This window comes from Eurytemora carolleeae, unplaced genomic scaffold (assembly GCF_000591075.1).
Source record: "Eurytemora carolleeae unplaced genomic scaffold, Eaff_2.0 scaffold986, whole genome shotgun sequence".
NCBI lineage: Eukaryota > Metazoa > Arthropoda > Copepoda > Calanoida > Temoridae > Eurytemora > Eurytemora carolleeae.
In genome coordinates, this window is record NW_019397034.1 from 19,853 (window position 1) to 42,441 (window position 22,589).

The 22,589-nt window shown below is 32.3% G+C and overlaps 1 protein-coding gene and 1 long non-coding RNA gene across 2 annotated transcripts in view; both read left to right on the plus strand.

Moving 5' to 3' along the window:
* LOC111711296 (bromodomain-containing protein 1-like) overlaps positions 1 to 20,660 on the plus strand; it is a 29,807-nt gene extending 9,147 nt beyond the window's left edge. Inside the window, exons 10-33 of the mRNA XM_023485620.1 lie at positions 124 to 190; positions 1,223 to 1,299; positions 2,147 to 2,284; positions 2,954 to 3,055; positions 4,223 to 4,356; positions 4,967 to 5,093; positions 5,776 to 5,879; positions 6,882 to 6,977; positions 7,194 to 7,269; positions 8,054 to 8,149; positions 8,484 to 8,600; positions 10,123 to 10,296; positions 10,675 to 10,771; positions 11,267 to 11,342; positions 12,267 to 12,478; positions 12,903 to 12,994; positions 14,298 to 14,450; positions 14,963 to 15,521; positions 16,074 to 16,133; positions 17,084 to 17,212; positions 18,273 to 18,402; positions 19,311 to 19,430; positions 19,635 to 19,689; positions 20,601 to 20,660. Coding sequence (XP_023341388.1) covers positions 124 to 190; positions 1,223 to 1,299; positions 2,147 to 2,284; positions 2,954 to 3,055; positions 4,223 to 4,356; positions 4,967 to 5,093; positions 5,776 to 5,879; positions 6,882 to 6,977; positions 7,194 to 7,269; positions 8,054 to 8,149; positions 8,484 to 8,600; positions 10,123 to 10,296; positions 10,675 to 10,771; positions 11,267 to 11,342; positions 12,267 to 12,478; positions 12,903 to 12,994; positions 14,298 to 14,450; positions 14,963 to 15,521; positions 16,074 to 16,133; positions 17,084 to 17,212; positions 18,273 to 18,402; positions 19,311 to 19,430; positions 19,635 to 19,689; positions 20,601 to 20,660 — 3,051 coding nt within the window. The remainder of the gene's footprint in view (positions 1 to 123; positions 191 to 1,222; positions 1,300 to 2,146; positions 2,285 to 2,953; positions 3,056 to 4,222; positions 4,357 to 4,966; positions 5,094 to 5,775; positions 5,880 to 6,881; positions 6,978 to 7,193; positions 7,270 to 8,053; positions 8,150 to 8,483; positions 8,601 to 10,122; positions 10,297 to 10,674; positions 10,772 to 11,266; positions 11,343 to 12,266; positions 12,479 to 12,902; positions 12,995 to 14,297; positions 14,451 to 14,962; positions 15,522 to 16,073; positions 16,134 to 17,083; positions 17,213 to 18,272; positions 18,403 to 19,310; positions 19,431 to 19,634; positions 19,690 to 20,600) is intronic.
* A 56-nt stretch (positions 20,661 to 20,716) lies between these two features.
* LOC111711298 (uncharacterized) lies at positions 20,717 to 22,038 on the plus strand. Its single transcript, XR_002767217.1, has 2 exons — positions 20,717 to 21,379; positions 21,475 to 22,038. It is a non-coding gene; the product is annotated as an uncharacterized LOC111711298 (long non-coding RNA).
* Positions 22,039 to 22,589: the final 551 nt, after the last annotated feature.

Below are 22,589 nucleotides of genomic sequence, written 5' to 3' on the forward strand. Positions count from 1 at the left end.
TGTAAAATAAAAAAGGGTATCTTAATAAATTTTGCTCAGCCAATGGTTATAACTAAGGGCATGAAGCGGTTTAGGTAATTAAAATAGAACTGATTATCCTTTAAACTAACTCATGTTTATCAGGAGGTTGAGTATGATATGGATGAAGAAGATGTTGCCTGGCTAAAACTTATGAATACACGAAGAAAAGGTGATCAAGGAATAATAATTAAATCGATTATATTTGATGAAATAAAATAAGATAAAAGCGTGGAATTTGTTCGGTTGATGCAGGAGCTTTCTGTGGAGGTGGTTATAGGAGCCCTTATCTGAGCTTTAGATACTTTCAATAGGAGAACTTAGTATATAAGAGGATAATCTGGAATATTTGGAGGAAGATCTGGTATATTAATAATCTGGAATATTGAGAGGATAATCTGGTATATGTAGAGGATAATCTGATTTGTTTAGAGGATAATCTGGTATATTATGAGATAATCTTTTATGTTTGTGGCTAATCTGGTATATGACAGGGTAATCTGGTATATTTAGAGGATATTCTGGTATATTTAGAGGATAGTCTGTTATATGTAGAGGATAATCTGGTATTTTTAGTGGATAATTTGGTATATTTACGAGGATAATCTGGTATATTAGAGGATAATCTGGTATATTTAGAGGATAATCTGGTATATTAGAAGATAATCTGGCATATTTAGAGGATAACCTGGTATATTTAGTGAATAATCTGGTATATTTTGAGGATAATCTGGTATATTTTGAGGATAGTCTGTTATATGTAGAGGATAATCTGGTATTTTTTAGGATAATCTGGTATATATAGAGGATAATCTGAACTATAAGAGGATAATCTGGTATATTATTAGATGATAATCTGGTATATTTAGTGGATAATCTGGCATATTTAGAGGAAAATCTGGTATATTTAGGTGATAGTCTGTTATATGTAGAGGATAATCTGGTATATTTCGAGGATAATCTGGTATATAAGAGGATCATCTGGTATATTTAGAGGATAATCTGGTATATTTAGTGGATAATCTGGTATATTTAGAGGATAATCTGGTATATTTAGATTATAGTCTGTTATATGTAGAGGATAATCTGGTATATTTAGAGGATAATCTGGTATATTATGAGGATAATCTGGTATATTTAGAGGATAATCTCGTATATTTAGAGGATAATCTCGTATATTTAGAGGATAATCTGGTATATTTAGAGGATAATCTTGTTGGTATAAGTGAGGATCAGTTTGAACTCCTGATGGATCGACTAGAGAAGGAATCCTATTTTCAGGTAAGCTTTAAGTCTTCAAAAATTGAAATATAAATTTCGAAGTTTTCATGAAAATTATTAGAACAAATTGTATTTTGCACATTTTGAAGATTAGAAATGTCACCCTTGCAAAATTAGATCAAGTGCCATATAAAGAAAAAAAAGTTTTATCAGTGCAATAATGTTATTTGCATTAAAATTCAAAATAATCATTAAAAAGATGAAAACATAACTGATACAAACTGTTCCACTCTATCCCCGTAGTAAATTTGAATTCGAACAGGACCTACCCAGTTTGTACTGGCCTGCCAGATAACTGCGTGTACTGACCCGATCCTATGGTACAGTACGTCGCCCTAACCAGACTAACATACGACAGGGGTCAATTTTCTTGGCATAGTCCCGTGCGAGGGCTAACTATGACAACTCCCATGGCGCGTTCAGACTTTTTACAGTACACGGCCTAATCCTAGGTCTATTTGACCGACCCTACTGGCTTAGTCCACCGTAGTTCTTTCTGAAACTGAAACCAAGTTTGCAGACTACAGCTTTTCTAGAAAGATGCATGAGACTTTCTACAGCACAGTGCTTTTTTTCGAATTAAAAATGATTGGGTAACCTTTCGATGGTATTCGCTCCCCCATGAGATTTTTCCGAAGAGTTTGTTGTATGTAGGTATTTTAACGAAGTTATAAATGGAAAAAAATTGTCGGATAAAAGATTTTTTCTTTTCTGAAAATATTGAAATGTTTATGTTGTGTGGTCTCTTTCTGATTCCATTTCCTTATGCCCCTTACTGTTCCAGGATTTAGTATTAACTGTGTTCAGAATCCCTGTAAGAATACTTGTGTATCTATCCTTTTTCAAGGTTGCGTCCTCAGGAGGTTCCCAGAACTACACGGCTCCTGTTGATGAGGACGCTATCTGCTGTGTTTGTATGGATGGGGAGGCAACAAATACAAATGTTATTCTATTCTGTGATCTGTGTAATCTCGCCGTACACCAGGTTAGAATAACAGTAGGGGTGTAGATTTTGATGCTTGGGAGAGAAAAAAAATTTAAAGTGTTCTACATCCTTTTTCATTCACCCAAGAATTCATTTATTTTCCCTAAAAAACATACCTTACATCTGGGAATGAAAACACTTCAGGTGGAATAATTTTCAAGAAATTGTATACCCCTGTAGGATAGTTAGGATAATTTTGTCTAGGAATATATATTATAAACTAGGCTTTGAGGGCGCTTCGCGCCCATCTTCTATTTCAATTGTGAACATATTCTCTTTGTATACAATACATGGTAAAACAAAAACAAATAAAAATATCGCGGATTTTCAAAACTTTCAAAAATCGAATTTTGTTAGGAGTATTTTTTAAAAATTCAATCATCCATAAACCTTCCATGTGGTCACAAGAGGTCCCACAAAAACTTTGTGCCCGATCGGTTCGGCCGTTTTGACGTTTATTGGATACAAACAGACAAACAAGCAAAGTATATTTATAGATTATGTCTAGGAATTATACTGGATATATATAATGTCTAAGAATGCTAAGTTGTGAATATAAATCAGTGAAAACGCAACAATCTCCTGATAACCTTTTATTTATATTCAGAATTTTTACACTTGATTTGATTTGACGCTAAATTCTAAATGAAATCTATATATATTGTCTAGGAATGCTACGGAGTTCCCTATATACCTGAAGGACAATGGTTGTGTCGAAGATGCCTGCAGTCTCCAAGTTGTAGTGTGGAGTGCTGCTTATGTCCAAATAAGGTAGGATTCAGCCTAAGAATTCTAGGCTAAGATTGATATCTAACACAAAAGTTTTGTCCTTCGTTTATTTAAACTGTGGTTTGGAATTTATAAACACAGACTGGTTTGGATAGCGCAAAGCTACATCGACGAAGCTCTATATCCACAGCTTGGACTTTTAAATTGACGGTTTTGAGATAAATTGCGGGAATGTTTTTTATCCTTCAATTATTTTTGGAGCCGCATCTTTTATATTTGGTTTTCTGTGTACCTTGGTGAACTTTTTCGCGTTTTTCAAGCAAAATTTTAAAATTATACAAATCATACAAATGTCGTGTTCACAATTTTGTTTTAAAAAATTGTTAATAATAAAAGCAGTGGTTCTAACAAGAATAGAACACAAAAAAATGAAACTTTGCAAATCATTTAATACATTATGCATTTCAGGGAATATCTAAAGTTTCTTTATGAAAACTGAAAACTTTGTTTTACAAATACAATTATAATTTATAAGCATATACAATTATTGTTAACAAAAACTTTTTATAAAAAATGTAATCTATTTTTAAACAGTAAAAATGGCGTTAAATCAGCATGATATCTTAATGAAAATTTATAGCTGATGAACGCATATGTAATTTTGCTTGAAGTTTTGTTAAGAAACAATCTCAAGAACTGACGAGGTTCAACCCAGACCGAAATATATTTTCAATAAATGTGGAACTAACATCTACTTTTTTACTCTACAGAGGTTTGGTCCATCACCATCACCGAATTTTAAACCAGTGTGCAGGTCACATAATTCTGATTCTGTATTTAACGTTCTCATAGAATCTGCTAGCTGTGTGCAAAATTTAAAAACGTGCATTACATAGACTATTTTGGGGATGACCGACTTGATATAATAAAAGTGCACCGTTTATGAACAGCTTTATTTTTTATACTTGCTAGTTGGTTGGGAGTCGAGCTTTGCGTGGAAACTAAACCTTTTCTTTGCTAGTCAACTCACTAAACTAAGATTATTTTAACCAAGACAAAAACATTTCCATGGTTAGAACGAGTTCCCCAATCAAAATTTGAGGCAAATCGGTTCCCATGTTCCTATCGAACTTACTAAAAACAAACAGACTAACTAACATATTACTAATATTTAATTTTTGAGCTCAGTTTAACTACATTTATTTGCAGGGTGGAGCCTTCAAACAGACGGACGATGGACGGTGGGCTCATGTAGTGTGCGCTCTATGGATTCCTGAAGTTAGATTTGCTAACACTGTATTCCTTGAACCTATTGATAGTATAGCAAATATACCCTCAGCTAGGTATTTATCTATTTATATAACATTGTATTCCTTAGACCTATTGATAGTACAGCAAATATACCCTCAGCTAGGTATTTATCTATTTATATAACATTGTATTCCTTAGACCTATTGATAGTACAGCAAATATACCCTCAGCTAGGTATTTATCTATTTATATAATACTGTATTCCTTGAACCTATTGATAGTATAGCAAATATACCCTCAGCTATGTATTTATACTATTCATGTAACACTGTATTCCTTGAACCTATTGATAGTATAGCAAATATACTCTCAGCTAGGTATTTATCTATTTATATAATACTGTATACCTTGAACCTATTGATAGTATAGCAAATATACCCTCAGGTTAGGTATTTATTTATTTATATAATAACTGTAATAGTCATATTTCACCAGGAGTTTTTTAAAGATATTTCCTTGGGTATGTGCTCATGGAACCTCACAAAATGATATAATATGTAATAATGGAATTCTAAAACTCGATTAACAAATCTTGATGCATTCTTTACATCAAGATTATTTCATCTATTTCATCTCGTTTAACAATTTCCATTATTCAATTTTTTCCTCAATAGATTTATCATATTTTGATGATTATTACAGATGGAAGCTACCCTGTCGTGTGTGTAGACCGAAAGGAACTGTAGGAGCTTGTATACAGTGTCATAAGAATTCATGTTTTGCTGCCTTTCATGTCACCTGCGGTTTACTGGCAGGTCTACATATGAAGGTAATATTTCATGTCACCTGCGGGTTACTGGCAGGTCTACATATGAAGGTAATATTTCATGTCACCTACGGGTTACTGACAGGTCTACATATGAAGGTAATATTTCATGTCACCTGCGGGTTACTGGCAGGTCTACATATGAAGGTAATATTTCATGTCACCTGCGGGTTACTGGCAGGTCTACATATAAAGGTAATATTTCATGTCACCTGCGGGTTACTGGCAGGTCTACATATGAAGGTAATATTTCATGTCACCTGCGGGTTACTGACAGGTCTACATATGAAGGTAATTTTTATGTAGTAAAAGGAAATGCTCATGATCTTCTCCCCTTATCCTTCTTAGCAAAAACATAGCATCAGCATTTTTCAAAAACACTTCTGTAATCCATTCCACGAAATTTTTTCCAATTTGAGCTGGTTTCTTTTGCTTGATTTTTTTATTTATTATTGTTTTGCAATGATAAAAGAACCCAGCTTTGCCCGGAAAATAAACTCTCTCTAAAAGTCAATTCACTTAATATAGAATTGTTAACCTGGCCAAGAACATTTCCGTAGTTTCATTGAGCTTAACAATCAATATTTGAGGCATGTCAGTCAAGAGGTTCATGAGTTATGATCGGTCATTCGAACAAACAAATAAACAGATATACATACAGGGATTACTACTTCATTATGTTTAGATGGAGACTGTACATGAGTCTGGTCCAGGAGGTACAAGCATAACAGTTCGTAAAAGTGCATTCTGTGAACAGCACACCCCGGCAGATAGTGATGCAAAACCAAGGTATGTGTTCACTGTACAATTGTATGTTTATACATAATTTATGTAAAATTCTGTAAATCTTTTTTAAATTATTATTATTCAGAATTTTTACACTTNGTTATTAGTGTTATTAGTGTTATTAGTGTTATTAGTGTTATTAGTGTTATTAGTGTTATTAGTGTTATTAGTGTTATTAGTGTTATTAGTGTTATTAGTGTTATTAGTGTTATTAGTGTTATTAGTGTTATTAGTGTTATTAGTGTTATTAGTGTTATTAGTGTTATTAGTGTTATTAGTGTTATTAGTGTTATTAGTGTTATTAGTGTTATTAGTGTTATTAGTGTTATTAGTGTTATTAGTGTTATTAGTGTTATTAGTGTTATTAGTGTTATTAGTGTTATTAGTGTTATTAGTGTTATTAGTGTTATTAGTGTTATTAGTGTTATTAGTGTTATTAGTGTTATTAGTGTTATTAGTGTTATTAGTGTTATTAGTGTTATTAGTGTTATTAGTGTTATTAGTGTTATTAGTGTTATTAGTGTTATTAGTGTTATTAGTGTTATTAGTGTTATTAGTGTTATTAGTGTTATTAGTGTTATTAGTGTTATTAGTGTTATTAGTGTTATTAGTGTTATTAGTGTTATTAGTGTTATTAGTGTTATTAGTGTTATTAGTGTTATTAGTGTTATTAGTGTTATTAGTGTTATTAGTGTTATTAGTGTTATTAGTGTTATTAGTGTTATTAGTGTTATTAGTGTTATTAGTGTTATTAGTGTTATTAGTGTTATTAGTGTTATTAGTGTTATTAGTGTTATTAGTGTTATTAGTGTTATTAGTGTTATTAGTGTTATTAGTGTTATTAGTGTTATTAGTGTTATTAGTGTTATTAGTGTCACTGTCACTGTCACTGTCACTGTCACTGTCACTGTTATTATCACTGTTATTATCACTGTTATTATTATTATTACTATTATTATTATTATTTTCATAAACATAATCATAATAATTTTTTATAAATTTAAGGTTGGATGATGTTGCAGCCCTTGGTATAGTAACATCTAAGAATAAAAAATCTCCAAAGAAATCAGTTGATGATCATCCTCTTCCAATTTTATTCAGGAAAAAAATCAACAAAGATCACTTTTTAAAAATTTGTATCTCAAATGTCTAAATTGAGTTTGAAAGTCCATATTGCTCCTTCAGATTTTTAGAAATTTTTAGTTTTTTTGTTCATATAAACGTGTTGTTTGGCGATAAAAATATTAATTAAAAAAAAAAAAATTCTTTGTATTGTTTATTAATTTTGTTCTTTTGTCGACTTTGATTTTGATTCAGAGGATTAATGAACTTCAGTCCTCAGTGCCCCTGGGATAAGGTTCAGAAAATAGCTTCCCTAGTAGATATTCAGAAGGAATATTTTCAAATCAGAATTCAGAGTTTTATTATTTAAATAAAATTGGGTCTCGACTCTCACTCCGAGGATTACCAAATTCAATGAAATATAGAAGAAAGTAGTCGAACTACGTAGACTAAGTTGAATCATTTCTCTTAAACTGTAATCAACGCACAAGAGAAGTAGTTTAATTCTCTATTTACTCTCTGAAACCACACTTATATCAACCTAATTGACCGGATTAGAAGCTTTAGCCGGATTTCAAAGAATTAAAAATGGGCTTTTATTAAATTAATAGAGTTCTAAAGTTACAAGTTAATCAATATTTACTAACCCTATCCCTATTGAGCTATTTTTCTGTAATAAAGTTTGGATTAGGGGGGGAGGGGTTTCCAACCCCCCCCCCCTCGATTTTCTCTTTGAGATAAGGTTGTGTAATACATGTTCCTAGACCAACATTTCCAGGCCTGCTCATTAAAAAATTAGACCGCTTTCTTTAATGGTTAGGGTGCAAGGGGGGATTTTTAAGCAGTTCAAAAGGTACGTCGGAAAAAAGTTCAAAAATAGTTATTTTTACTTTTGACAAATATTAACATATGACACAAAGTTAAAGTTGAAAAAGTGAAGAAGTTTTAGTGTTATATGTCAGCCATCTTTAAGTTATTTAGTAAATACCACAATCGTGCTAGGGTTAAGATAATTCTATCAAACCACATTATTCATTATTCATGTAGTACACTTCCCAAACCCCCATACTTTAATTTAAGTGTACTACCGTTTCTGATTTGTAAACGTACTGCAGAAAAACCAGTTTATTCAACGGTTAATGGCGTACTGGACACTCAAGCGTCAAACTAGAAATGGAGTTCCTCTTATCAGACGGCTACAGTTTGCTAAGGAAAGAATATACAAAAGTGCTTAGGATCCATTCCATCATCATGAGGATTTCTAATTTCTAAACAATTATTTGTGTTCCTTCTTCTGAAACAGGAGGGGGGGGGGGGGATGTTAAACGTTCTGAGATTTTTTCAAGAAATTATCTGACTAAAACAACATTAGCATTATTTGTGAAATCAGAGGTTTAAAAGACGTCCGTTGAAAGTTTGGATAAAAAAGTTTTAAAAAAATGTAGACCTTCATTCTTTATCTTAGTTGTTGCAACTTACTTCAGGGTTACGTTTAACTCCTTCAATCTGACATTTCTCCAAGTTTTTATATTCTTGTTTGATCAGTGTGAGAAGAATATGATCGAGACTCCACAAAAGAATTCTCAATCACAGCGAGGAGACCGGATTAAGGAGTTAGAATCAGAAAACGAACAATTGTCTCCTGTTAGGAAGGAGAAAAAGGTAGGCTAAAGGGAATCATTCGGAATATTCTATAAGTGAGGAATAATTAATAAACTAAAGAAATGTTAAATTGTTAAAACATTTAAGGAGACAAGATTATCAATGAATATAAATTTTTTAAAAGAGGAGAAGAGAAGGAGCATTAAATAATGAAAGCGAACAAAATCAGAGAATGAAACGTTAATTTCCAGTTTCTTTATTCGGATGTAAATGTATAGTAATATACCGTCTACGGACCGATGAGGAATTGAACTTCAAAGGTTGAGTTACTAGTATAGTACTGTATAGTACTTTTCATAAGTTATGTACTTTTCTTTAAAAAAGGCAGAAAATACTGCATTAAGAGCCAGTAAATAAAAAAGGAATTCTCTTCATTAAATCAGAAAATGCCTCTAGGGATATTGTTTATATTTTTTATTAATGATCTGAAGTCAGAACTGTGTTGTAAATCTCAGTTTCAAGCATAGATATGCATATTCTGCTGATCTATGGATTAATCTTCGATATTCCGTGGTCATACCTTGCGGGGATAACTAACTGAGGGATTGATCCTAAAATTTATAAGTGCCCACATTGGATTTCGAGATCAAGCGTTCCGCTCAAAATTTCCAATCTCAGATCATTCTTGAGATTTATCAGTTGTAACACTTGCACAGTTCAGTAGTAGGTCTCTAATTATTACGCAAGCACAGTTCAGTAGTAGGTCTCTAATTATTACGCGAGCACAGTTCAGTAGTAGGTTTCTAATTATTACGCGAGCACAGTTCAGTAGTAGGTCTCTAATTATTACGCGAGCACAGTTCTGTAGTAGGTCTCTAATTATTACTCGAGCACAGTTCAGTAGTAGGTCTCTAATTATTACGCAAGCACAGTTCAGTAGTAGGTCTCTAATTATTACGCGAGCACAGTTCAGTAGTAGGTCTCTAATTATTACGCGAGCACAGTTCAGTAGTAGGTCTCTAATTAATTATTACGCAAGCACAGTTCAGTAGTAGGTCTTTAATCATTACGCAAGCACAGTTCAGTAGTAGGTCTCAAATTATTACGCGAGCAGAGTCCCTTTAAATCTGTGGTTCATCTAAGATTTTGTGGCAGGTGTAAGAATTCAATTTAATGTTTGTGGCAGATTCTACGTTCACTTTATTTGGAGCCGACTTTACGGTTTACATGGTCTTTGGTATTTGGGGCCGCCTTTACATGGTCCTTGGTATTTGGGGCCGCCTTTACATGGTCTTTGGTATTTGGGGCCGCCTTTACATGGTCTTTGGTATTTGGGGCCGCCTTTACATGGTCTTTGGTATTTGGGGCCGCCTTTACATGGTCTTTGATGTTGGGTGTGGCAAATTCTTTGTGTTTATAAGAGTAAACGCGTATATTTGACAAAATTTTCTAAAATAAGATATATAGTGAGATGGATTTGTTTGGAAAATGGGGAAGAGAGGTAAATATTGTTTTCACAAAAAAATTACCTACAGAAAACGATGCCCTCTGGAGAACAAGTTTACTATTTTTATATTTTTAGAAGAAGGAAAAGAAGAAGGTGAAGGAAGAGAATGAGACGGAGAAGACGGGAAAGGGTGATAAAACTGAGAAGGCTGAAAAGGTGGAAAAGACCGTGTTGACGATAGCGGAGAAGGCGGCGGAAGATTTCAAGAAGATGACGGATGAGAGAAGGAAGATGAGAAGATTAAGACAGGTTAACAATGGTTTTGATTTATTTAAAGGCAGTGTTCGCGGAAAATTAATATTTCGAATCTAAAGGGACTCTCCACGAAATTTGTAGTGAACATTTCAAGACTTATATGTCTGAATTACAACGGAACCCATTAAACCTATTTTTGAGAAAAATTAATTGAGATATTCCTGTTTTCATCTCTGAAATAGTTCAAAATTTTCGATTCCAGGGTCTCTATCTAAAAGATTGTGGTTTTATGCAGCAGAGACGAGACAGGAAACTTGCAAATTTAACCTTTTCATCATGAAAGCAAGAAAAAATTGATGTTTTCTTTTTCGTTTTTAATTATATAAATCTTTCAACAATAAAGTTGTGAATCTGACTATTGAGTATGTTTAGGATCTTGAAAGAGTTAGATTACTTTGTGAACTAATAAGAAAGAGAGAGCAAAGAAAACGGGAAGGTGTTCTTCTTGATGCTGATATCAAAGTTTTAGGTAATTTTGAAATAAGTTTATTAACAAACTCTTTAATTACAACGAAGAGAAAATTATGTAATTCTAAGAAGATTTGTAATTTTCATATTTCCATGTTTTTCTAATTTTCATATTTCCATGTTTTCTAACTTTCATATTTCCATGTTTTCTAATTTTCTAATTTTCATATTTCCATGTTTTTCTAATTTTCATATTTCCATGTTTTTCCAATTTTCATATTTCTACGCTTTCTAATTTTCATATTTCCATGTTTTTCTAATTTTCATATTTCCATGTCTTCTAACTTTCATATTTCCATGTTTTCTAATTTTCTAATTTTCATATTTCCATGTTTTTCCAATTTTCATATTTCTACGTTTTCTAATTTTCATATTTCCATGTTTTTCTAATTTTCATATTTCCATGTTTTCTAACTTTCATATTTCCATGTTTTCTAATTTTCAAATTTTCATATTTCCATGTTTTTCTAATTTTCATATTTCCATGTTTTTTAAGAATTGGATCCGTTCAACTACTTCCTGGGTCGGATAATAGATATTCTACAAGAACAGGATACACAGGATATATTCGGGTAACTTTCATTCATTTTTTTTACAAGCCTAAATAAGAACTATTGAAAAAAAGAGTATTAAAAACTTATTATTTATAAATGGTTTATCAAGTAATACCATGAAAAGTTGCCAAAAAAATATTTGAAAATTCTTTTTTTTTTAAAGATCAGTAAATCTTAGAGAAATGTTTATTACCTGGATCTGGATCCATTTTTTCAGGGTCTGGATCCCCAATCCCCATACACATTTAACGTATTCTAAGCACTGCATGCGTTAATTCATAATTGCTTTTAGCGCACTCACGTCAAAGAAATCGAAATTTTTTATCTTATAAAATAGATTGAAATGGGTATAGGCTGAAACTTGAGAATCTCAGGAGTTTATTGATGTTCCTGTCTCGAGAAATTGATATAAAACTGTGTCAAAATTATACCAAAACGTATAAGATTCGTAGTATTAAACAGATCATATTAAAAAAATACGCAACCATTCTGAAATCAACGCTATCCCAGAGGAGCCTGAGAAACTCAAGTTTTCTCCTATTATTATTTGAATTCAATAATTTTTCATTTTTAATAGATATAATTGATAATATTATTTATGCCTCCGGAACATGTTACCAGAACTCTAACCGATAGCAGTGCAGTATTATTGTCACGTGTCTCCGTCTGTATCACGTGACCAATCAACTGCACTGCCATTACAAGGAATTCTGGTCATGTGATACGGACGTATATCTTACATATATACGTTTTGGTATAATTTTGACACAGTTTTATGTCAATTTTATCGAGACAGGAACGTCAGATAGATGTCTTAAAGGTATCGTTCAACTTCTAAGATTCTCAGGTTTCAGCCTTTACACCCTTTCATTTTTCCTTTACAGTCCCTTTAAATAATTATTGAAAGCTCGGTGGCTCTGGGTCAATTTAACATATGTGTAGGGACCCAGTTGACCCAGCAGAGGTCCCTGATTACCTAGACCTCATCAAGAAACCAATGGACTTCTCTACAATGAGGAAAAAGGTTGCAGACTTCAAATACGACTCTTTCGGTGAGTGCGAGATAGTAATAACTAAATTAATGTTTTTGGAAAACCTTCCCCCAGGCTCTCTCTTGAGAAATATTCGTTCCAGTTTGTTCATGTTAAAATGTTAACTTTTTTATTACAAATAAAAAATGCTGGAGAAAATATGATTTGTATTTTGATAGTTTTATCAGTTTTGCTAGTTACAAGGATTGGATTTCAAGGAGTAGAGTAATTAAGGGGGCGGGGACTGGGGGTGGGGGGAGTATATAAAATGCCATGACCAAATATTATGAAAAACAAAGATTTCTCCATTATGGAAAATATGTATCGCTTATTACGAAGATCACTTCATCTTTTAAATAAAGCTCTTCTCTTTTTGTATATATAATATCTATATATATAAAATATTTCAGCCAATTTGGTTCTGCCATTTGATCAGCTGTAATTGTATAGGCATACTTGTCCTCAAAATCTCGTAATTTTCCTTAAAAATTTTAAATGTTTGCCTTAAAAGTTCAATTCAGCCAAAAAACTGTCCTAACATATTAAGCAGTTTATGATATAATATTTAGACAGCTAAGAAGACAAGTTGAACAGATTAGACAGATGGGGACAGATAATCCTTCCAACCCACAGGAACAGGTGAAAAATAAATGTTAAACTCGTCCTAGGAGCTAGTCCCTAAAAAATAAAACCCTGTACAAAATTCCTATTCCTGGGTGATTTATTCCAAAAAAATATCCTTAAAAAATAATACGCATTTTATGAATTTTTTCCAGCAGAACATATTTTCTACTGCTTAATGATGTAATTGTACACTGGTAAACAAGCGGACAAAACATGTTACAAAAAATAAAAATGAGTATGCACTCATTGAATATAATAGGTTTGGAATTAAAATAAAAATACAAAAATAAAGTTACCCATAGAAGTTTGCAGTCAGGGTTTCATTTTACGACTAAGACCAGCTCCTCAGATGTATTTACATCTTTTTTTTAAACATAAGATTTAGATATAGTGTGTCTCAATAATCATGAAAACTGTGAGATAGTTATGGTTTTCCGAAACTATTCAATGAGAGATAGTTCTGGTTTTCCGCAACTATTCAATGAGAGATAGTTATGGTTTTCCGAAACTATTCAATGAGAGATAGTTCTGGTTTTCCGCAACTATTCAATGAGAAAGTGTGTATTAGAAAACTTTTTTTTCTATCTTTAAATTGACATAGATGTTGAATGTTCAGACTTTAGCTTTATTTTATAAATTAAAATCTCCTTAAATTTTCATACGGTGGTAGGCGTATGTATCAATACAATAAAGACGACTTTCAATTTAAATTTTGATTTAAATCAAGCTGTTCAACAGCATGGATACACTTAAACATAGAAGTCAAGAGAATCTAACAACTAAAAAAGCTTCTTTTTGAATTACTTTTAAACTTGTAATTCGAAAAAAGATTGTAAACAATTAAAATAAAATTTCGTCTCAATTGTATTGATTTAATCGTTTACAACCTTAGCAAAAAAGCAGATCACATTTTGGTAACGCTAGTACAATGTTTTTTTCATGATTTTTGTTTCATGAATACTATATTTTTAAATAAAATTTAAATAAATTTTTAAATATTTCAAAAAGACAAGATGTTCTTCTTGACTGATCATGGCATAATCATGTTAAAAATGACTTTAACTGTTTATTAAATGAATTTTCCACGTTCAGCTGAAGAATGTGGATTTTTAACGGTTTGCAATAAGTATCTAATAATTTTGAAACTAGTTCAATTTAAAGGAAAAAATGTTTTGAAGCATAGAAAATATTAAAAATATCTTTTTTCATTATTATTTTAATAGAAACCAAAAACGCAATTTAACCTGTCACATGACTAAAATATCTTAACAATTCTTTAATCTGAAATTGCTTTATTTACAAAAACTTTTCTGATCAGGAGGAGTTGTCTGATTTGAAGTTGATGAAGGAGGTGGACACCTTCCTGAACGACGAGGGGAGGGAGAAGATGAACAAGAAGGAACACCTGGAGAAGTTGTTGGTCTGTAGTGACAAGGTTCAACAGATTCACCACCCGGCTGCAAAGAAAAAGGTTTAAATTATTTTCTAAAGGGAGGTGCGCGGTGAATTTTTTAAAAAGTTTAGCCAAATGGCATGGAACGAAAAAAATATTTTTATATCTTTTATTCTAATTTCGGAAAATCAATCATATTTCCTTTCAACTTTTTCATCCCAACGCTTTCAAAAACAAGGGCTGGGTGAATAACCTGTTACTTAGGTAATAACATAAGATATCATTTATAACCGATATACCATCGAAAGAATTCTTTATCTGATCTAAAGCAACGAAAAACTATCAAATTTTTGTTTTGAAGTTTAGATTTTTATACTCTTCTCTTATACTCTATTTTTGGACTTCAAGTTATTATTTTAAACTTTTCTTTTATGCTTTTATGCTTAAGCCTATAACCTAGATTGAAGGTTTGACAGCGATTATTATTATTATTATTATGTTATTTTTAAATATCATTATTTGTCAACAAAAAGCATTTACATATTTGTTCACTGCTAGTTACTAGTTTTCATGGTGTATCTATGTTCTAGAGAATACAGATTGTGAATTCTGAAATCCGTAAACTGAGACGCAAAATCAGTTTGGAGGATAAGAACACAGAGGAGACTGCAGAGGAGAAGGGAGGCAAGAAATCCACTAAACCTCTCGGGAAGGGAAGGAAAAGGAAACGAAGCGTAGCCGAGGAGGAAGAGGAAGAGAAGGAGGAGAAGAAAGAAGAGGAGGAAGAGGAAAAGAAAAAAAACGGGAAAGCTGTTGCGGGTGTCAACCGGAGAAATGCGGTTCTATTCACACGGAAGAAAGCAGCTACGGAGGATAAGACGGATAAGAAGGACAAAGACAGGGTGGAGAGCGAGGACGAGGATGGAAAAAAGAAAAAGACTGAGGCGGAAGAGCCGGATACTTTTGAGTTCCATGAACCGGAAACTCCTCGTGAAGGGTACAAAGGGCGGAAGACAAGGAAGGGTCGGGAGCTGGAGAAATCTATTCTTGAAGCTAAGGCGGAGAGGTTTGTTGGAGGACCTAAGATCCACGAGGAAATGTTTAAAACCTACAGACAGGGAGGAGGAGTAGATACAGATACAGACACAGGTATATCTTGTCAATAATTTCTGTATCTTTATATTTGGCTTGTCTTTTTTTTTGTATCAAATAAAAGTGAAAACGGTTGAACCGCAAAGCGCCATATAAACCTAGTATTTATGATTTTTGGATCTATATATATTTGGCTTCTTTGTTGGTTTTTATCCCATAAACGTCAAAACGGCTGAACCGATCGGACCCAAATTTCTAGTGGTAACTCACATAATCCCAGGGAAGGTTTATGGTCAAAGTTTAACAATGTTGTCAAAAAGAAATTTCAAGTTTTTTTTTAATTGCCTAAATTTACACGAAAATTTGAGAATGGTAAAATATGGCCACTTTCAGGGCAACAGTTAAAAGATAAAATTGTTATAAGGAAAAAGTGCGCGACTTCAAATTGTTACTAGAAAAGACGTGCGAAGCGCCCTGTAAGTTTACTGCGTATATTTGATTTCTACGGATAATGGCTTTCCATTTTTTATTATAATTATAATTAAATTATATATAAATGTCATGTATAGATTGTGATTTACTTTTTCATTTACCAGGTTTTATTTTTAGGTGCCGAATCTACCAACGATAACAATACTACAGATGACTCTGAGGATTCTAGTGATTCAGGTGAGTTTGTAAATTAGTAAACAAACAATTCTGGTTTAACAAAAAATCAAGTAAAGCCTTGTTCTGTCCCAAACTGGTCTTGATCAATGGTCAAAGCAAACCATCTTAAGATGGGAAAAAATTGATAATTGATTTATACTTGAAACTTGAATATTTTTTATCATATTACTTACAGGTTTCAAGGAATTCCTTTTTCAATCTTGATTAAACACTGAGCAGTGTCATATACTTTTTAGGCTAGTAAGTTGGGCAATTTCTTGCTCTAGAATGAGGCAAACATTCGGTTATCTTTTGCCCTTCTTCAACCTAGAAAATTCGGTGATTTTATGATATTTTTCAATTCTTGCCCCCTTTCAATCTAGAATGGAACAAAAATTGGACTTTATCTTGCACTTTTTTAATCTAGAATGGAACAAATATTGAGCAATCTCTTGTTCTTTTTTAATCTAGAATGGAACAAATAATTGACAATCTCTTGCTCTTTTGAATCTAAAATGGAACAAATATTGGACAATCTCTTGTTCTTTATTAATCTAGAATTTAACAACTGTTGAGCAATCTCTTGCTCTTTTCGATCTAGAATGGAACAAAAATTGGACAATCTCTTGTTCTTTGTTAATCTAGAATGGAACAAATATTGGACAATCTCTTGCTCTTTGTTAATCTAGAATGGAACAAATATTGGACAATCTTGTTCTTTATTAATCTAGAATTTAACAACTGTTGAGCAATCTCTTGCTCTTTTCGATCTAGAATGGAACAAATAATGGACAATCTTTTGTTCTTTTTCTGTATAGAATGGAACAACTATTAGCCAATCTCTTTTTTATTCATGTTAATGCTGTTCGTTTTTAATCTGAATTGGTTTAAAGATTGTACTTGGAAATCCCCAAATTAAAGATGGCGTAAAAATACGTTGACAATCTAGTGGATAACAAACTCTCATTTAGGAGATGACTCTTATTACGGAGCCGGAGCTCTGAATATACCTCTTGAACCTCTGGACCTAGTGTGGGCTAAGTGTCGAGGATATCCCTGGTATCCTGCTCTCATTATTAATCCTAAAATGCCAAGAACAGGTGACACCTTACTAGATCTTTCTGAATATTTTATTTTAAAATACAACCTACGGGGGTACTCACAAAGGATGAAACTTTAATGAAGACCTGTAGCTATTCAAATATTATGATCGAAAGATTGAATTTGGCTTTCTGTTAATAATAATGTTTATAATGACAAACTAATTGATTTGGCGCTGAACAAATTTAGCTGACAACTGATAGGGGGTCATAAATTTAAGAATTCAGACAGAATAAATTCCGTGCAGTCGTCTCTGAAGACTCCCCTGTAAGTAAATTGTTTTAAGATCAATTTTTTCGTCAATCTTTCGACAATGCATATTGCATATGAAAGTAGACCATGCTTTTTCTTTTTATTATTATTATTTATGATAGGGTCTCGGTTTTGATTTCCACGCAGTGATGGTTTTGATAGTTGATTGTTTTTATTATTATTGGGAAATCTTTAAAAACTTGTTCTAATGCAACAATTGCAACAATTTTCAATTTTTTAATGTTTATCAAGTTAAAATCGGCCGCTGATTCCCACGTTTACTGGAGCACTCTTTCCTCTGTATTAGATTTAATACTACTACAATAATTACAACAGTGATTAATTGGGTAACGAAATCCCTAACAGAAAATAACAAATTTTTCTAATTCCTAGATCATGGCTTATGGATGAATTTTAACTTATGAATTCTGCTAGACAATGAGAAATGTTTTTGAATAATACTAGATAAATTGAGATTATTTCTCATAGCGAATTTTTCTAATTCCTAGATCATTGCTTATGGATGAATTTTAACTTATTAATTCTGCTAGATAAAGAGAAATATTATTGAATAATACTAGATAAATTGAGATTATTTCTCTGAGTGCTGTACCCTTTACGCTCTCATGTATTTCTTAAAATTATAAAAAATTTCTGTATAGGATAATTCCACAACGGAGTGCCTATATTGTTATTATTATTATCAATTAACCTACAGTCAAAGTATCATGTCCAGCAGGGTCGAGCTGTTCTGGTTGTACTGGATCAAATGTATTTCTTAAAAATTAGAAAAATGTTTCTGTTTAGGATATTTCCACAACGGAGTTCCTATACCAGTACCTCCGGTAGAGGTTCTCAACCTAGCGGAGACTCATACTAAACCTCATTACCTCATTTTATTCTTTGATACTAAGCGAACATGGCAGTGGTTACCAAGGTACATACAGAGTTAAGAAGTCATTCTTCTACGCGGCATTCATTCATTCAATAAGTTTACCAATTAATTCATTTATTTATTCACCAGGTTGATCATGAAATGCATTCATTCATTCATCCATTCATTAGTATATTTATCAAATTGATTCTTTAGTTTCTTAATTAACACAAAAATTAACGCATTCATTCATTCATTTATTCATTCTTTGACTTGGAATTTATGAAATGTCACGTAAATTTAAACTGTTCCTAGAATTTTGTATTGTTTAGAATATATTGTAAAGAATTCTTCCAACCCCCCCNAAATACAAAAAAAAAACAGTTTGATACTTTTCCACCCAACTAATCAGTTATTTCCAATAAAAAAGCTAAATTTAGCAATGAGAAACTAAATTTTTAATTCATACAGGGTTCCCAACAAAGAATGAGATATTAATGACGGCCTTAAATTCTTAAAACATGACATTTATAATGTATAATTTGGACAAATGCCTGGAAAATAACTTTGGTTTGCTCAATAATTTTAAGCTGCGGGGAGCCAGGAATTATTAGAAATTAGAATAAATAAATTCTGTACTGTCGTCTGTCTCTAAATGCTCATACTATGAGGATAACTCTTAATATTCCCACTTTTCATATTTTAAATGCTTTGAGAGTGGGAGTGGATACAGAGCTAGATATATATATATTCCCACTACTATATATATTTTATATATTGTTTAGAGATAAACTTCAACCCCTGGGAGTGGATACAGAGCTCGATATATAAGTTAGATATTGTTTAGAGATAAACTTGAACCCCTGGGAGTGGATACAGAGCTCGATATATAAGTTAGATATTGTTTAGAGATAAACTTGAATCCCTGGGAGTGGATACAGAGCTCGATATATAAGTTATATATTGTTTAGAGATAAACTTGAACCCCTGGGAGTGGATACAGAGCTAGATAAATGCAAACTAGTTCAGAGCAGGAAACCAAGTGAGAAGAAAGCTGTCAAGAAAGCATATGAAGAAGCAATCCTTCATAGGTGACTCCTCCTTGTTCTCTTTTATTAAAACATTTTCTTTTGTTAAAGGGGCCTGGAACTTAAATTTGATTGACCATAAGTTTTAATTTGCTTCTTATTAAGCCGTACTCTGAGAAACGATGTCTGACATTTCTGAAAAATAATGATTATATTTTGACCTAAAATTTTTCATCCGGGGTTTTATTGAATTGATTTCTTGACTAGATGTCGTGTTACTGGAGAAACTGTTGATCTGCAATCATGTCAATACAAAGATCAGGTATTCATACATTTGTTTTATCAAGGAGTTGAAGTTTTTTTTCTCCTGTTTTCTTTTCTTTCACCATGTGTATTAAAAATGGAAAAAATTCCTAATTTAAAAAAATCTTCAAAAATTACGAGATCATTTTTTTTTCTTTCGAATCCCGACCATTTCTAACTCTGTTGGCCATGTCATTGCATGCCATGTCTTGAATCATGATCTTAATATTTTTGGTATTAATTCGAGACAAATAAAATCTTAACCCTATTCTGACACCCCCCCCCCCATGCTGTTATTTTTGCGATAATTTTTTCTAAATAATTCATGCCCCTCACTGGGCTTTTTCATACATACTGTCTGACACCTTAGGCACCTTGTTATATTTAATTACCAGACTAAATCTATAATTGGGCCTACTTCCCGTCATTGGATTTCAACATTTTATAGCTCGTTGGAAAGGGTATAACAGAAGAATTGTATAATAATATTTTTGCACATGTTTTGCTAAATAAATGAATTAGTATTATATTGATTGTGGTTCGAATTATTTATGATAAGGGCTCAGCCTTGATTTCCATGGAATAATAGTTGATTGGTTATTAATATATATTTATCATTTATAATTTGTCTTAAGCAAAATTACATTAAACAATATAAAAGTTTACAAACTAATACTCTTTTCTCTGGATATCGCATTTTATAATTGACAGGAATTGCCAAAAAAAAACAGGTGCAATACAAGACTTTTAGCATGAGTACAGTTTAGATATTCAGAGGTGGTTTTCAGGAATGGAGTTTCTTGGCCCCAGTCTAGTGTTTTTCGTTTTCTAAAAATGTGGTGTGAAGACAGTACTATTATTATTATTATTAATAATAATATTATAATTATTAGCATGTCACTGCTACTGAAATCAAACATTGATGTTTAGGAGTCGGAGGAGAAAGAAGAAGAAGAGAAAACGACGGAGAAATCAAAAAAGAAAAAATAAGAAAACTAGTTAACAACAAGCATGAACACTGTACAGTGTACAGTGCCCCCCACCCCCCAGCTTTTAAAATCATTTCTATATGTTAGGTATTTTTAAAGGTTTTATTCGCTGAATTTGGAAAAAAGAAAGATTTATATGGGATGAAAATGATCTTTGAGTATAAAGCCTCATTGAAAAATATACTCCATGTTTTGGGTGTGTTATGTATTTCCTCGTAAAATGAAATCCTTGTTTTATTTGTTTATTGTTAATTGTTTATTGTTTATTATTTTACCAACCCGTAATCCAAAAACCACATTTTGCGTATTTCAGCATACTATTGGTACCGGCATAGCCCGTTATTTCTTTAACGTACAATGGTCGATCAGATGATATGTCTCCGATTGTGTGCGTACGAATTATCTATCAGATAAGAATTTCGCGTGAGACATCTAGCGGCCAAATTATAGTCCCCTAAAGTACGTCTTTAGGACGGGCTCTATACGTTATTCGGGAAAGAACGGGCTCAGGACCAAGTAGAATCGGGTGAGTACACAGAAGGGCCTGCGGTGGCCGTATTAGCTTGACTCCCTCGTCTGGATTCATATTCAGCTCAAAACTGAATTAATGCTGAGCAACTTAAACAAAGGGGAGCTCAAGCCTTAATAAATATCGGATTAGTGGGCTGACTGCGATTATTATTATCGTTACTTTTCGAAAAAAAATAGCTAATACAATAGGTGCAGTGGCAATAGGATTTTTGTTTTCCATGGTGTCAAATGTGTCACGGAATTCAAGTTCCGTCCCATTTTCATCATGTTGGAATATTTAATAGAAACATTATAAATTAGACGTTTTTGTAGAAATTTTTCACAATTTTCAAATATTTTGTCGGACACTGAATATCGAAATTTCAACAATTGTACCGAATGTTTACTTTTTTTCTAGAGCCGGAAATTTAAGAGAATATCGTTAAACAAAATCCCGAGTCTCCTCATTGGGGTCATGCATTTGCGTAGATTTCAGAATAGAGAATGTTAAGAAACCACATGAAATAATATTTCTTAGCAAAACTGTTAGTATCTACAAAACTGCCTGACCTCATACATGAAACCGGGTTTCCGACACTGGGTTTAATTTCGATACTCGGGTTTCCGACACTGGGGTTCATTTCGATACTCTGTTTTAAGATTCGGACTCAGTTTATATTTATTATTATCTTTTTATATCTTCGCTAAGTTTTATAGACTCTAGAAATTGGCTCATATATAAAGTCTGATGTCGCCTCTTAATTCCCATGTTTATTGAGACAGTACCACTGTAATCTGTATATAATGTATAGTATATATCGGAAACTGTGCCGAGTAGAGTCAATTTCGAAATAAATAATTTTGATTGAGATATTTTTTATTTTAAAAAAGGTACGATTTTGCCGAAGTCCTTGAATTTAGTTCAGTGAATAAATCGGCATTCGACGAATTTGTAATCTATATATAAATTTGGCTTGTCTGTTTGTTTGTTTGTCTGTATCCAATAAACGTCAAAACGGCTGAACTGATCGGGCCCAAATTTTTTTTGGGACATCTAGGGACCCCAGGGAAGGTTTATGAATGATTGAAATTTAAAAAATTTGTGTTTAAAAGTTTTTTATTTTGTAAAATTTTGAAAATGCGAGAAAAAATATTACGAAATCCGCAAACTTTTTTTGTTTTTGTTTTATACTGTACAAAGAGAAGATGCTCACAGATAAAGCCACAATTAAAAGTTTAAATAGAAGAGCCTAATATATATATAATATATAATATATAATATGTAATAATGATGTTGAAAACAATGGTTTCTGTTAAACCGTATAAATCTGTTGGCCAAAACAAAATTAAGTTAAAAACCTATATATTAGGCTATTAAGTATTGAAGTGAGGTCCCCAATAACTAATAATCATTTATCAT